This window comes from Danio rerio, chromosome 1, assembly GCF_049306965.1.
Source record: "Danio rerio strain Tuebingen ecotype United States chromosome 1, GRCz12tu, whole genome shotgun sequence".
In the NCBI taxonomy this organism is placed as follows: Eukaryota; Metazoa; Chordata; class Actinopteri; order Cypriniformes; family Danionidae; genus Danio; species Danio rerio.
The window spans coordinates 22,407,136-22,424,978 of NC_133176.1; the positions used below are offsets into that span (position 1 = coordinate 22,407,136).

At 34.9% G+C, this 17,843-nt stretch overlaps 1 protein-coding gene across 1 annotated transcript in view; it reads right to left on the reverse strand.

Annotated features, from left to right (window-relative positions):
• The window catches only part of cpe (carboxypeptidase E), a 44,418-nt gene extending 28,730 nt beyond the window's left edge, over positions 1-15,688 (reverse strand). Inside the window, exon 1 of the mRNA NM_214810.2 lies at positions 15,304-15,688. Coding sequence (NP_999975.1) covers positions 15,304-15,544 — 241 coding nt within the window. The 5' untranslated portion in view covers positions 15,545-15,688. The remainder of the gene's footprint in view (positions 1-15,303) is intronic.
• Positions 15,689-17,843: the final 2,155 nt, after the last annotated feature.

Consider the following 17,843-nt stretch of genomic DNA (forward strand, 5'->3'; position numbering starts at 1 on the left):
CTGTAATATTTAAAATAAATGCTTTTAATTGAATCCAATTGTTTTGATGGCGATTTCTAACATTTCATATTTCTTTTTTTAATATATATTTTCTTTTAAATATTAATTTTTTAAATGTGTGCACAGCCAATATGATATGCAAAAAATACCTTTTATCGATCCCAAAACAATGAGCTGCTGATGTTTGTTTATTATTAATAAGTGATCACTTTAATAATCATTAATATTCATTCATTCATATTCTTTTCGGCTTAGTCCATTAATTCATCAGGGGTCGCCACAGTGGAATGAACTGCCAACTTATCCAGCATTCACAATCATACACTATGGCCAATTTAGCTTAACCAATTCACCTATAGCTAATCTTTGGACTGTGGGGGAAACTGGAGCACCCAGAGGAAACGCATGCTAGCAAACTCCACACAAAAATGTCAACTGACCCAGCCAGCGCTCGAACCGCAGACCATCTTGCTGTGAGGCGATCACAGTACCCACTGTGTCACCGTACATTTAACACCGCACCCTTAACATTAATAGTTAGGTAATATTTCAGTCTTATAAGACTGAAAATGCAGTTTTCTGCAGTTCAGTGTCATCATCTCAACAGATGCGGTAAATTCGTTTTAATTACAAAGTATAGGATTATATACAGATCTGGCTATAAAAAATTAGGCTTATGACAGTCAGACATTTTCTTGTTGAATTTAATTGCTGAAGCTTTTATCATTAGCTATGTTGCCATTCACCCATTTCTATGCGCATTTTGGATTTGCGCATAAAAAATACTTAATGGGAATGAAAAGACGCTCATAAATTTTAAAAATGTGCATAAAAAATGTACAGTATCCAGGCTCAGGTGTTTTTAATATATTTAATAAAGCCTTAAAAATCAATATAGCCTTCTAACCCTCTTTGGAGTATCCCTTGGACCTGATTTGATAGTCTGTGACAGCAAGCTTGTTGCTTTTTAAGACAATTTTAGCCAGACGTGCCATCCTTCAAAAGTGGAAACACACTTTCCCCCTACATATAACAAGGGGCCACTGAATACAGGATATTTTTTTCTCTATCAGACTTTAAAAGCTAAGATGCTTACTCTCCGGCTTATTAGATTCCTTTTATAAGACTTGAGATCCTTTTCTTGACTGTATCAAAGGCCTGCTTATTACACCTGGTGCTGGCAACCTGTAACACTTAACATTTTATTAGAAGCTTTTTAATATTATTATTTAATTATTATTATGATTTTTTTCCCTTCTGTATCCAGTTATTCACTGATGTTATGTGTTTATAATGTACTTAAGTTGGCATTTATTTATTTATTTTTGTTTTGTTAATTGAGTTAATAAATAAGAGGTTAGGGGATGGAATTAACGTGACAATATTTTACTGCTTACATCGCTCAATATTTAATTTGTATTGTCATTTGTATTTAAAACACAAATAGACACATTTACTGAATAAATTCCGGCATGTACATCAAAACATCATTTGATTTACTTTCACCAGATCATGTAATGACAACACAAACAATGGTTACTTTAACAGGTAGCCTATACAAAGATCAAATAGTGCATTGCTTATATTTGTTTAAAGGCAAACAAATGTTTCAGACAAATTTAATTGCAAAATGATTATAAAGGTCTAACACGCAACACTAGAAAAAGTCTCATTAGTAAACGCTTGTTAATGTGTAAAAATCAAAAATGAGAAAATGTCAATCAATAATTCATCATGTAGGTCAGATTAACATGTGAAAATGTTCATGTTTGAACTATTAGCTAAACATTTAATCCCCAAGTATTTTCACGCTGTTATTAACACCACTGCAAATACAATCTACTCAAAGTACTCAAAAGGTTTAAATAATAAATAACTATTCACAGCATTTTGAAGTGCTCACAAAAATAGAAAATATGGTGCATATTCACTATCACCATGTGATGAATTATTAAATATCGACTTATATCAATGTCTGACTATAGTTTGAATGAACCCCTTTCTTTGCATGACACATTAGACTAACTCATTCATCATTATCTTACACTTTAACCATCACATCTTCATAAACCTCTAATATAAATCAGCCTACAGGCTTTAATAAACAGGAAAAGGTCTTGTTTGTCACTTTTTATTACACGCAGTTCACAAATTGACAATAAAAAAGTAATTTATTTATGGAAATTCTTACATAAAGTTAACTATTCATAACTACAATTAGTATATCAGTGGAGAGGCAATCGGAGCAGGAGCTACATGATCAAACATTAATTATATCAGCATTTATGAGTTTGTAGTTCATTTCCTAAAGACTTTCTAATGAAAAACAGCCACACGCCAGCACAACATTGTGTTTACTGGAAGTCATCAAGCTGCTGCTTCAGATTGGGTTTTTTGGTCTGAGAGCCACAGACTGAGAAAACAGAGAGTCCAAAGATGAGAAATGCAGAGTCATAGAAAGCAGAAACTGCTGTTTCATCTTTATCACGGAGAAGGATTTTTTTATAATCCTTCTGATCCTCAACTGACCACATGATAACAAAGAAAATCGTATTATTATCACCTTACATAACAGGAAAGACTCCCTTCTGTAACCTCAAACATGAATTGTACATTTAGCTCTGTTTCATAAAGACTCATTTCTACTAGATCTGCACAATATATGTTTAAAGGAAAGAGGAATTTTTTCAACACATTTCTAAACATAATAGTTTTAATAACTCATTTCTAATAAGTCATTGTATAATGATGGTTTGTTCTGTAGACAATCGAGGAAAAAACGTATTGCTTAAGGGGGCTATTAATATCGAAATAAAACGTTTTTTTATTTATTTTTTTATTAAAAACTGCTTTTATTTTAGCCGAACTAAAACAAATAAGACTTTCTCCAGAAGAAAAAACATTATAAGAAGTACGGTGAAAAATTCCTTACTCTGTTTAGCACAATTTGGGGAATATTTAACTTCAACTGTATCATTTCAGCATCACAATATGTGCATTTGTAATAGTCACAGATGTAATAGAACTGTGGTGACCAACACCACAGTTCCAAATTTATTTCATTATTTACAATGACGTGTAATTTGATCATTTTATTTTTGTTACTGCATGTAAATTAGACTCCGGGAAACCACAGAGCACTGTTAGCTTCATTTTTATCTTCCTTTCTATTGTGTTATATTTTACCTTGATGTGCTCCTCTAGCAAGAGGAATAGCCTAAAATGATCTGTATTTATTATAGTTTAGTCTAAAGTAAGTGGATTTTGAGTTTAATTTGATTCAAAGTAATTAAATTAATGTCCTACAATACCAATATTTTACCTTTGAGTCAATGTTTTTTTTTTTCTTCCTTGGGGATATTAAATATTTTGATAATTTGATAATATTTTGAAAAAATAAATGACATTTTTCAGTTTACTCAAAACTATATTGTATATGTAAAAAATATTGGGTTCCACACAATTCATTCATGTTTTCTCAATACAAATTGAGTAAGTTAACTTAATTGTTTTTACAAATTTAAGTGGGTAAGACATAAAACAATTAAGTTGTCAACAAAAAACCTTAAGAATTGTGTTGTTTTAACTAACTGTAAATAAGTAGTTTAAAAAGCAGTGAGTTATTTTTGAGTTTATACTGTAAAAAAATCCTGGTTGCCTTTCATTTTTAAGCTGAATCAATAAACCTTAGGTGTCTTTTGAACTTATTTTATGTTAAACTGACTTAAAACTCCTTGCATTACTTATAAAATTAAGTTAGAACAACCTTAACTTAGTTTAATAAGTTACAATGACCTAAAAACATATGCAGTCAGGACTAAGTGATTATATAATTTTTTACAGTGTAGGTTGCTCCAAACAAATCTTTACTTCAATCTAAAGTTTTAAAAAAATCCATAATAAAAATCTGCAAAAAGAAAAAAGTTTTTACTTTGTGTTAATGTAAATTTTTTTCTTGATCACAATAAATATTTTTTATTTAGATTAAATTAAATTTTAAAGCTTAAACCAAAGCGAAATTATTTAGTAAAACAAAAAAATATTTGTAACAAATTACAGTATTTTTTCTAAAGTTGTTTCAATGCATGTATTATTTCAGTGTAAAAGGATCAAGCCAATCAATCTAAAATGATAAACGGTTTCCAAATACAGCTACTCAAGTATTCTGGCAAAACATCCAAAAAAATAGTTTTGCTGCTTGTTCCAACTAAAATGAGCAGAGGCAACACAAATCTTTCATTTTAGAGGAACCTAATTCCTTCATGTTTTCCCAACACTAATTGATTGCATGGAACCCAGCAAATTATTTTCCTATATCGTACAGCAAGATCTACAAAAACTATCCATCCATGAATCCATCAGTTTCAGAGTCAGGAAATGTGCTTTCTTGACGTCATAAGACATGGACAAACACAGGCAGTCACGTCAGACACATGCAGGTTTCCAGCCTATGTTGACCAAAGGAGACCATTCATTCAGGATAATTGATTCAGCACACTTCTTCACTGGAAACACACTCATATTTCCTAAATGGTCCGTGGATGACATTAGACACAATCTAAACAACAATCTCACAGCAGAGCTATAGATGGAAGAATTGAGGAGATAGTGATATCATATAGAACGCTCCAAACTAGAACAGATTATGGATTGGAAAAAAAGTGAAGGCAAGAGATGAAAACAGATGTGGAATCCCTCTAGGATGTATTATTAATGAACTTTGGCTTAGTGGAAGATACCACTTTGTTCACACCCCTCATGCAAAAACCACAGCCGCTAAAAGAGAGCTCCCCTTGCTTTAGTCATGCTCTTCATTTTTCAGACAATAAGTAAATGTTCAGTCCAGCATGAAAATGTACAGATACTGAAGAATTAATAAGAACATTTCCAAGAATAGAAGCTGATTTTTAATATCCATGTTTAAAATATTTCATAATATTTTATGCTTATATGTCCCAAACTAAACAAAAGTTGTATTATTATTCAGAGTATTAATTTTGATAATTATTCAGATATATTTATACAAAAATAAAACAATTAAGGTATTCTGAACTGTACTTAGTAAAATATAAAACATTCATTCATTTTAGTTTCTTATTTTTTTTAGGCGTCGCCACAGCCAAATGAACCGCAAACTATTCTGGCATATGTTTTGTGTAGCGGATGCCCTTCCAGCCACAACCCAGTACTGAGAAATAAAATGTAAAACAGAATACAAGAATTATACTAACATTACAAAATGTATTAGTTTAAATGTGCTTTCACATCTGTGGTTCAGTTCATTTGGTCGTGAGCAAGCGCAACAAATAATACATTGTAGCATTTTTCTGCCGTTTTTGGGTCCTTTTCACGCCACACTGATTGCTTTGGTATAACCCAGTTGAAAAGAACGAAAATGCAGTCATGTGACAAAATCAACATCACTTATTAGCCAGATGTTATTGACTGTATTTCCTAAACTGCTTTCCGATTGGTCAGAATTAATGTGCAGGAAAATGCCAATGAAATTCCCACAAGTAAACAAATCAGCAGACACAAAATGTTGCTTTTTACTGTGAAGGGACGACAGCACAGGGGTGTGTTTCCCAAACAACGACGTAACTCACGGCTAAACTAATAGTACGATGCATTGTTTGGGAAAAGAACGACATAGTCACGAGTGATTCCCAAAACTCGTAGTTCCTCTTTCGCAGATCCATCGTTTGAACCATGTTAGTTATAACAGAAAACGCCCATAATGATGCTCTAAACAGGGTGGAGTAACAACTTCTTCAGAGAAGAACGCCATAATTTCTTTGTGCAAATTATATTCGAATCAACAAACTATGTTTGTAAAGACGGAACTTGCGACCGTAGTTGGCTAACGATGGTTTTTAGAAATGCACCCCTGGCAGATTGCATCCTATTTAGACTGTATACCTCAATTTAGAAAAAATTATACATTTCGAGAATAAAGCACGGCTGCAGCTGGAAAACAATGTTTTAATGCATTGCAAACGGCGAAGGCGCATCGCAAGTCACTTCAGGAGGATGTTTTGAATTAATTTTGCGACATTATCATCTTCCAGACATATTACCAACGATCCATCAGGTCATGTTTTTCCCTCGCTTTCCTTTTAAAATTGATGGTAAACCAACAAATATTTTTCCTCCACACCTCATAAGATGGGACTGAGCATTTGACTACAGCAGCTGGATTAGAAAAACCCAGTACTTTTTGCGGTTGGGTTTGTTTTAGTTTGGATCATGTTTTCACTAGAAACAAACTGCTCCAGGGAGACCACCTCTTCAAGAAGGTCTTGAAACACTTTTTTGGTCCGCTTTTGGTGTGCATTCCAGTGCTATTGATACATTCACACCTGCCCAAATGAACCGCACCAAGAAGGAAAACGAACTCTAGTGCAACTCAACCAAACTAAATAAAGCAGGTGTGAAAACACCCTAAATATTTATTTGTTTAATCAAAGATTTGCCAATATATAAAGGCTTTAAATTTCAATTAATTAGTATTTGTGGGCAGCATTCTGAAAGCTTAAAATTTATCCCATTTTATAAAAAAATTAAAATTGAATGCCAAAATACATTAGTGGCACATGCACTAATATTTACCTATATTTATATAAAGTATATTTGAATAAAATATAATCAAAAATCTATACTCTATATAGTCTAAAAAGCTTAAGATTCCGCCAATCAAAGGAAGCAGTGAAAAGGCCAGATCTTATCACTTGTTTGTATTCGACAAGCTACAGTAATGCGTGAATGTGTGCATCTGATATACTGTAGGTGTGGTCACATGTTCACTTAGCAGAGCAGATGGCCTGTTTCTGAGCTCTAATTCTTCCACTCATCCTCTTCCTCATCTGACTGAACACAGCGAAGCGCGTGGCTCATGATGCTAAGCTGATCTGTCTCCAGGACAACAGCTATTTCTGCCCCGCCGTAACACTCAATAACAGCACTTGCTTTTTAATTAATACTTTTAAAAAAGTGTCAGCTTCTATGAATTGTTAAAGGGGTCGTTTACATTAATGCATTTTCATATTCATTCATTTTCCTTCAGCTTAGTTTCTATTTCAGCGCTCACCACAGCGAAATAAAACGCCAACTATTTCACAAATATTTTTATATTTTTTATATATCATGCGACGATATTATATATAGGATATTATATGATATCATCTTATAAAAATTATATAATATTTAATTTATCGCAATATATATTTAAAAGCAATATATCATACAACAAAAACAGATATCATGACAGGCCTAACGACAGCCTAATGATACAATGTTTACGCCATTAATAATAATAAAGACTAAACGTAAAAGCATTGACTTCGTGGAATGAAATGCCATGTCTTGCAGGACCACTGTGCTACATCAATAAACTGGAACATAAATTAACTGATTTCTACAGTGGCCGAGAGCTTAACACGCTGCAATGTAAGAAAGCATGTGCAATTACAGAAAACGTCAGCAAATTGAGAAAAATCTTCATCTGTTTGACAGCACACATACTGCAAATCATTACAACGCAAACACATTTTTTAAAAATGCGCTGCATCTTCTGACAAAACAAACTTTTTACAAAAAACACACTGTATTTTCTCACAACACTTCAGAAATGTTTTAAGGAGACCCTAAAACTGGACGGACTCGGCTATTTAGGTTAGGGTTATTTATTCTAATAAATATTATGACACAGGAATCAGGATATTAAAACAAACAAACAAAAAACACCTTTCAAAGATCACCTACAACTTTACTGAGCAAATGTCACGGCACAGCGGCGACTGCTTCGAGCTGATAGAAAGGCAACAGTAACTCAAATAACCACTAGTTACAACTGAGGTATGCAGAAGAGCATATCTGAATGAGCAACCCATCCAACCTTGAGGCGGCTGGGCTACAGCAGCATAAGACCACACCGGATGCCAATCCTGTCAGCTAAGAACAGGAAACTGAGGCTACAATTCGCACAGGCTCACCTAAATGGGACAATAGAAAATTAGATAAACGTTGCCTGGTGTGATGAGTCTCGATTTCTGCTGTGACATTCAGATGGTAGGGTCAGAATTTGGCGTCAACAACATGAAAACATGGATCCATCCTGCCTTGTATTAACGGTTCAGGCTGGTGGTGGTGTAATGGTGTAGGGGATATTTATATGACACACTTTGGGCCCATTGGTATTTGTTGAGCATCATTTCAACGCCACAGCCTACCTGAGTATTGTCGCTGACCATGTCCATCTCTTTATGACCACAGTGCACCCATCTTCTGATGGCTACTTAAAGCAGGATAACGCGCCATGTCATAAAGTGTGAATCATCTCAGACTGGTTTCTTGAACATGACAATGAGTTCACTGCACTCAAATGGCCTCCACAGTCACTCGGACTCAATCCAATAGAGCACGATTGGGATGTGCAGCCAACAAATCTGCAGCAAGTGCATGATGCTATCATGTCAATATAGACTAAAATCTCTGAATATTTTAATCACCTTGTTGAATCTATACCACGAAGGATTAAGGTAACAGGAAGTAGGGTAGCAACCCGGTATTAATAAGGTGTGCCTAATAAAGTGGCCAGTGAGTGAACAGATAGAGCCTCATCAAAAATAATTGAGGGCATGTCTAGGTATTTTGCAATAAGTAAATGATGATGATTGTGACAGGGGATATTTATATATATATATATATATATATATATATATATATATATATATATATATATATATATATATATATATATATATATATATATATATATAATAGGATCTCAATTTGAAAATCTATATTTCATATTATGATAACTTGTTCATGCATCTGAAACAGTTACATATGAATGAAATCTATATTTATTCTATAAAACCGAGATTTGAATCCAGAATCAAATCAGGTTTCTAGATTGGCGACAGGGCCTCTCTTTGATATTTCTCTGTCTCTCTCCCTCTCTCTGAGGTGCAGCTGGTTGCCCAGAGCTACAGGGTGTGGGTGGTGCTGGAAACTCATCTGGTAGCAATAAAAGACTCAATGCAATGAGTCATATCTACGCAAGCACAGATGAGGAGAGCCAACCATACTATTTCAGGAACAGGGGCCCTACCTTTAGGATAACGGCTCCCCCTCCTTCATACACAAAAAAACACAGAGGAAAACACACACTTGGCCCTTCATACACACACATAAACCTACAGAACTCCACATCAAGACTGTGATTCAGCTTTGCTTAGTCAACATATACAGTAAACACAATGTGTCAGTACTAGAGGTGCAATGCATGACTGCATAGTTGTTCATGTGTGCAGGGACTACAGCTGACAATGAGCAGTAATAACTACAGTAAATTAATATTTTACAGAAATGATTGTATCACTGTACCATGTGGTGAAACTAGCTACAATTAGTTGAAGGTCCCATTGAAATAAAATAATGTTTTTTAGATGTTAGTATCGGTATTGTTTGTAGTGATGGGTCGTTCATGAACGATTCATTCATTTTGAACGAATCTTCAACATGACTCGGGAACTACGAGTCCTCAGGGAGTGATCCGTTCATCTGCGCGTGCGCACATTTGTGAAGGTGGTATCATTCATTTCAAGTCTTTTGAGTCGTTCATCGCAGAAAGGCAGAAGACAATCATATGCGTTTAGAGCCGGAAAAAGAATTGAATTTAAAGGTGAACTAATTATCATGGCTCCTATCGACTCAGACTGTGTACATTGGTTAAGATTATATGTGACTGTCAGTGTAACGTAAATGAATCACTGACATTTAAAGACATGATGAGGTGAGCTGAGCAAAGAGAAAACAATACTTTCATAGACAAAAGAGCAGGTAAACTTTGAATTTTATCCTTCTTATAGTATTCTATATATGACTTATTGATCATGTGATGAACCTTTTGGGCAAGTTATAGATGTGTTTGGAAGCAATTTGTAACATTTTAAAAATGTTTTGGCAAATTGAACCAAATGAACAAAATGACTCGAAACTTCCCATCACTAGTTGTTTGTTTTTGGGATTTTTACAAGCTAGTGTGCCCCAAAACAGTGACAAAATTCACATTTAGAAGATATAGAACTGATACAAACATGTAAAGCTTGTAGTTTCAGTCACTTTCGCCCAAATGGACCAATGGTTTTACTTACATTAACTCACACTACAGTTTCTCATCACATCATAACTAATCAAATGCTCTCAAGTATCTGACAAATATCTGAATCTGAGTATTGGCTGTTTTTTTTTAAAGAGGAGGAGCTACTCTTTGTTCAACATCAAACATTAAAAAAAAAAGGCATATTTCCAAGAACTTCACAGGACCTTTAACCTATTCGGTTTCATGAACTAACAACAGACAGATTTTCAGCATTTCTTAATCTATAATTCTAATTGTTATTGAAATTAATTATCTTAAATTAAAATATTTTAATACAAATATTATTGGTATGGTTAAATATATCAAATATTTGTATATATTTTTATCGTCCTTCAGAGGTAATAATCTTATTATTAACATTAAATGTCGGTACCAATATCCTTGTGGTAGTGAAATCTGGACTTTACTCGAACTATGTTAAGCTGCTTTGGTAGCACAATCGCCTCACAGCAAGGAGGTTACTGGTCCGAGCCTTGGCTGGGTCAATTGGCATTTATGTGTGAGGTTTGCATGTTCTCCCCGTGTTAGCGTGGAATTCCTCAGGGTCCTCTGGTCCCAACCAAATGGCTGAATATCAACTTTAATATAAACGACCCTGGGAGTAAGTATATATAATTATATATATATAATATTTTTATGAATTGTTATTATTCTTTTTATTTTTGGCGATAATAGAAATTATAAAACATGTTTTAGAATTTTACAATGAGCTTAAATGCTTTTAATGTGTTATTTACCATTACAGTTGTTCATATCTAATGCATTAATATTTATAAATGTAATATTATGTCATTGATATTTATTACTAATATGAAAAGTCTATTATATATTAAGAGGTAATATTTCTCCTTTATATTAGGGCTGCACAATTTATCGTTTCAGCATCGAAATCGCAATGTGTGCATCTGCAATAGTCACATTGCAAAGATGAGCAATGTTGAGTCTGGATTAAAGTCAAGGAGGAGAAACAAAATTTTATTTATTTACTGAATTTATATGGAGTTAATATGATACATGCAAAAAAAAAAGTGAATTTCAGTCTTGTTTGTTGTCTTGTTTTGTACTGTACCTCACTGGCAGATATTTTTGCTTGCTTTAATAATAAAAAAAAATTTCAATTATATAAAAAAAACAATATTTTTACTTGCTCTAAGATTTTTATGATATTGAGACTGGAAACGAGACATGGTGAGAAAAGCATTGTTTGCATCGTGATTATTAATTTTCTGTACCTCATTGAACTTTAGGCATGGGACGATTACTGTTTTTAAGGTATACTGCAGATTTTAAAACCACCAAAATTTTCTACTATACTGTTCCTATAGTGTGTACGTTTTTTTCTTTTTCTTTTTTTTTCTTTTTTAGGACCACAGTATCACCAGCAGAAAAGATCTTTCAAATATGTCGTTTTAAATTGTAAATAAATCTGTGTTTTTGAAACTATTGCATAGAGCAGAAGTGATTGATTTTAATTATTCAGCCTGACATGTTTACTGCTCCAAAATATTTTAAATGTTTCTCAAAATAAAATATATATTGTGTTCAAAGAGGAAACAAATTTTAGTTTTTTTACCCAGACATTTAAAAAGAACATATTTTAGAGCAGTAATCACTGTGAAACCATGATATTTTTATCCAAGGTTATCATACCATTAGAATAATACTGTCCCATGCCTATTGGACTCCCCAGAAAAACATTAAAAAGAGCTATTTAAACTATCTTGTGAAACTGTATTAATATCACAAAATTTATTGCACAAAAATAACATTTCTCAAAATCATTTTTTTCCAATATTGTGCAGCCCTACTTTGTATTATGTTAATAATGTGTTAATATGTATAATAAATCATATTATAAATATAATTATCAATAAACTTAAATAACAGATCTGTTAGTTTATACCTAATGTTTTAAGTAATGCTAATTTACAACTTTAACGTCTCTATAAGTACAAGAAAAAACTGTGCTTGTATCTGTTCAGGATTTAAAAGTCATGCAGAGTTTGTGCTTTAAACTCTTATCTAAAGTTTAAACATAAAGAAATTAATTTCGTAGAAAGAGATGAGCCAACATGTACTATCATAATAGATGGTACACATACAGTAGCTTCAGTAAGCATGCACTGAAGCCAGAACACAAGTGAACTCTCTTAAATAACTGATGCATTGCTATGTAGGTTTGAGTTTATGAGGTCTTCAGTGATTAACTTAATCCCACAGCCTAATTCCAGACTGTAACAGAGTAGATCCAAAATCTAAACATAGAACCTTAAATGAACTAATCAGTAAACAAAGCTTCAGATGATCAAATATTTAAACCTCATGAGCCTTTAAAGGCCTTGATAACACAAACCAAATGATAGTTTATCGCAATATTTTTTGGAAAACTTAAAGGGATTGTTCACTTAAAAAAAATGCAATCCCAAATATAATAAAGTGGTTTTATATTATTGAATTTTTCTTTTTTTTCCTGCTGAACACAAAAGAAGATATTTGGCAGAATGTCACAAACCTGTAATCCTCGACTTCCATGGTAGGAAAAACAACTACCATTTTGGTCAATGGTTACAGGCTTCAAACAATTTTCAAAACAACTTCCTTTGTGCTCAACAAAATAGCCTCAATCAGAATTGTGAGGGTGAGTAAATGATTAGCCTTTTTGTTATTGGGTGAATTATCCCTTTAAGATTTTTCTGAATAAAAACTGTAATCCAAGCCAACATTGCTTCCTGCCCTGCATTTGAGCAATTGGAGGCTTATTCATCACTACTTTGCAGGCCTACAGTTAAGCTAATAAGATAACATTAATCATGTACAGGCCCGTATCCAGGGGGGTTCGGGTGGTTTGAAAGACCCAGCCCTTAATGACAAAAATCCAGAATTTGTCCCATACAATAGCTCATTTGTCCTATTTTAGCTGCTACACCATCATAAATTGTTAAAATAACCCAGTGGAAAATCTAATTGTTAATTATTAATTCCTCAAATTCAACTCAGAGCTTTTTTGGCCAGGAGGCCTGGGTTAAACCACTACTCTTTTGCGAAGACCATCCTGGGATTCTTTAACAACCACAGAGAGTCAGGACCTCAGTTTAACATCTCATCCGAAAGACGGCGCTCACTGAGCAGTATAGAGTCTCCGTCACTATACTGGGGCATTAGGACCCACACAGACCACATGTTGGGCGCACCCTGCTGGCCTCACTAACACCACTTCCGGCATCAACCTAGCTTTCCCATGTGGTCTCCTATTTAGTGCACTGACCAGGCACAGCCCTGCTTAGCGGACAACCATGTGAGAGTTGCAGAGAGCTAGCTGCCAGCTAATCAGTTTTGGCTAATGCAAACTATTATTTTTCATGATTCCAACATCCAGCAGTGCAAGAAAACATATAATTGAATGTAAGTTGAGTAATCTTTCGCTATTGTATTGTTTTTTAAAAGAGAAAACATTTTACCAGTAAATTTTATTCTACGTCTTGGACCTATTCTTGAAAACGAAAATTGACTGATAAAAGGTGTGAAGCACCGGAAGCGGACCATAATAAAATTAATATAATATGAATACTAATTTGGCTGTTTTTGTTATCCAAGAATTTTCATTCAAATGTAGTTTTTTTTTTTAAAAGAGAGGCTAGAAAAAGCATGAAGCTCCTTTATTATTATTATTATTATGTTTACATTTTTTATTATAAAAATAGCCAAATTCTGACCAGGAAAAAGTTGAATGTGCTGGCCAGTTTGTTTTTTGCCTAATATATTATTCATATATTTTTCTAATGATATATAAAATTTGCAATTTAAAAATAAGTATTTATTTATTTTTCTCTATTCTAAATCTTTAAAAAATATTTTGGTACATGGTGGCGCATGGTGGTGCAGTGCATAGCATGATCGCCTCACAGCAAGAAGGTCGCTGATTCATGCCAGTGGGTCAGTTGGCATTTCTGTGCGGAGTTTGCATGTTCTCCCCATGTTCCCCATGGGTTTCATCCGGGTGCTCCGGTTTCCCCCACAGTCCAAAGACATGCCTATAATAAACGCGGACATGACTAAAGATGTGCGCTATAGGTGAATTGAATCAGCTAAATTGGCCGTAGTGTATGTGTGTGAATGCAAGGGTGTATGGGTGTTTCCCAGTGTTGGGTTGCGGCTGGAAGGGTATCCGCTGCGTAAAACATATGCTGGCTAAGTTGGCGGTTCATTCTGCTGAGGCGACCCCTGAATAATAAAGGGACTAAGCCGACAGGAAAATGAATGAACTGTGGTTATGATGACCACCCAACAAGCTAATTCAGCTAAAAAGAAAAGGTCACTAAAATGCAGTATTCCAATCGCATAATTAAACAGAAAATGAGGCATATAACTGCAAAAAGGTCCATATTTTTAGTTATATGAACCACCTCTTTCACCAGGTGTGCTACAGGCCTGTGATATTTTTTGTACGTTCGATGAGAAGCTGGACAGTAAACGGTTTATATGAGCATGTAATTGATCTGCGATTACAAATTCATTCTGCAACTCTCGCAAAATGGCGTCCAGGAGCACAGTGAGCTGCTGTCATCATATCTCCGAGAGCACGCGCACACACCTGCGCATCACCGCATCCACAGACTGACATCGAGGGATAAACACGATCAAACACTTCAAAATCACTTGAAGAAACACCACTTTGAGCACGTAAAACAGTTACTGATACAATCTGTTGGATTTCAATACGAATTATCCCTAACTATTAAAAAAAAACACGATTGTCAGTGGCTTTAGTGGATGCCTTCGTTAGCTAAGAGAACAGAGACAGTTTTTTCCAGATTTTTGTATCAACTGCAGTATGGGATGTGCTATTTAAAATATATATTCTTCAAAAGGGTAAAATAGGCTACATAAAACATTACAATACGACAAAGGTGTTTTCAGTGGAAAGGCGATCCTCCATTATTGATTGGACATTGATTAAGGGTCTGGTCTAATTCCATGAAGAATGGATGAATAAGGCACGCAAAGGGAAAATGTTTGCTTCTGATACTTCATGCTTCAATATTTGATCATCCTGAGTGCTTTTTATATTTAATATAAACCAGTGTTGCTTTTACAGGCCTGTTATAATCTGCCATAATGAATGAGCATCTCTCTCTCACCAGGCTCGTGTATCCCGGGATTGTCGCTCATCTCCAGCACGAGCAGCTCGCGACCCTCAAAGCTCTCTCCTACAGTGTAGATGCGGGTGATGGATGGACACTGCAGCCACACAGATACTAACGATTTTCTCATTTCCTCATAGCGGTGGTACTCAAAGGAAATTCCGTTTTCGCCCTCAGCCTCTTTTACCGAGGACAGTGCGAGCATCAACACAGCCCCGCAAAACACCGCCGCCCTCATCGCTCTCCAGACACTCGGCGCTTATCTGCCTGTCGCGTATTTCTCGTCTGTGTCTTTTGGTACTGATGTCCGTCCTGTTTTCTGCGCTGTCCGCTTCTTTCTCTCGTTTCTGTTCTGTGTCGTGACGTGATGCGTGCGTCTGCGCGAGTCCTGACTACCTGTTTAGCCGCAGGGGCGCGAGTGAGATTGTGCTCACATTATACAGCAGGGGCGTGGCTTATGACAAGACGAACGGGTCACATATATTTGTGAGCGATTTACATTGTCCTTACGTAAAAAATACCTTTGACAGTGACCTGAGAAGACTACCATGCATAAAAGTATTGTAGTAGGTTGATATTTAAAAAAAATGTTTAAAAGTAAAAACTACATTACCGTATACATTAACACAGCTGATTAATGTTGAATAGTTGGGTTAAAAACTACATTTAAAACATTTTGAAAAATGTATTAGTTTAAAAATTCTACAGAACGTATTTTATTATCTCATTTTATTTATTATATATTTTTAAATTATATGGTGTTTAAAATAGTGCATACATTCAAACACACACACTCATACACTACAGTCAATTTTAGTCTATACCCAGTTGACCGTACCGCATGTCTTTGGACTGTGGGGGAAACCGGAGCACCCGGAGGAAACCCACATGAACACGAGGAGAATATGCAAACACCACACAGAAACGCCAACTGATCTGAGGCTCGAACCAGCAACTTTGCTGTGAGGTGAACGTGCCACCGTGTCGCCTGTACTGTTACACAACATGTAATGGGCAAGATGAAACTAATCAACAACCTCATGAAGAGAGAGAGAGAGAGAGAGTGTGTGTGTGTGTGTATAGTGCTCAACATAAATGCGCACACCCCTTACAAGTCTTTTAAATGAATATGTTTTTTATTTGCTGCTATATAGGCTATAATAATGTGTTTTGTGCATATACATTAGTCAGTACCAAAGACAAAGCTGGAGCTAATTTAACAAAAATCTAGGATCACAATGCAAAAAGTAGACCCATATGAATATGTTGGGGAAAATATTCAATGAAATGTTTATCAGTAAAGAGAGGCTTTTTTTTGTTGCCTTTTTTCTTGCAATAACTTGTTTGAATGTGAGATGTTAGGTGACCAAATTCTTGATTTAATCGATTGAACTGTTTTGTTTCAATGCACTTAAATATATTATTTATAATCATTAAGAAATTGATCAAAATATTCATTTTCAAAAGGGAATGCACTCATTTATGCTGATATACATACAGTCAAGCCCGAAATTATTCATACCCCTAGAAAATTCGGACTTAAAGATACTTTTATTCAATCAGCAAGTTTTTTTTGTTTTGTTTTTTTTTTGACTGGAAATGACAGGCTTCTACGGTTCTACCAAATGATAAGACAATGTTCAATTAGGAATGAACATTTGAACAATTCTATCATTGTGGGAAAATATATATATTTATTTATTTACATTTGAACAAAAAGTGCTCATGTTCAAAATTATTCACACCCTCAATAATCAACAGAAAAAATTGTATTGTTTGTTTACAGCAATCAAACTCTTCCTATAATTGCTGACCAGCTTTTTACATGTCTCCAGTTGTATTTTTGTCTTTTCATCTTTAGAGATGAGCTCAACTATTTCCAGGGCTCAATTTGAGCCGAAACACGCCGGATCTGATCCAGCACCTCATTTTACCGATCCCCCTCCTCAACCGCCCTCCTCCCCCCTCCGCTGTTCACTTTCACTTTTTTTCTACGTCTCCCCAACCCTCTTTACTTTCGTCGCGACAAAGCCCCGCTCTTCACTTTAGTTCTACGTCCACGACACCTGAAGCATCTCCTTGCCATCACCCTGATCTTTAACTCTCTCCACAGATTCTCAATTGGGTTTAAGTCAGGACTCTGGCTGAGCCACTGCAAAGTATTAAGGATTTTGTCTGCTAACCTTTTCTATACCACCTTTGCTGTGTGTTTGGGTCATTGTCGTACTGAAATGTCCACTGGCCATGTTTCTCTGTAGGCTGTCTGATGTTGTTATTGAGAATTTTGAGGCATTGCTCCTTTTTTATGGTACCATTTACTTAGATTCCGTGGTCCACTGGCTGAAAACACCCACCAAAATAGTTTTCATGTTTTACACCTACATGTTTGACAGTGGGGAATGCTGTTATTACACTAAAATATCCAACTTGAAAAAAGTTAAAATTATTTGTTGTTGTTTTTTTGTTGTTGTTGTTGGTTGGGCAAAATCTGTAAAAATGTCAGCACGACTACATTTAACACGTTTACTTAACCTAAA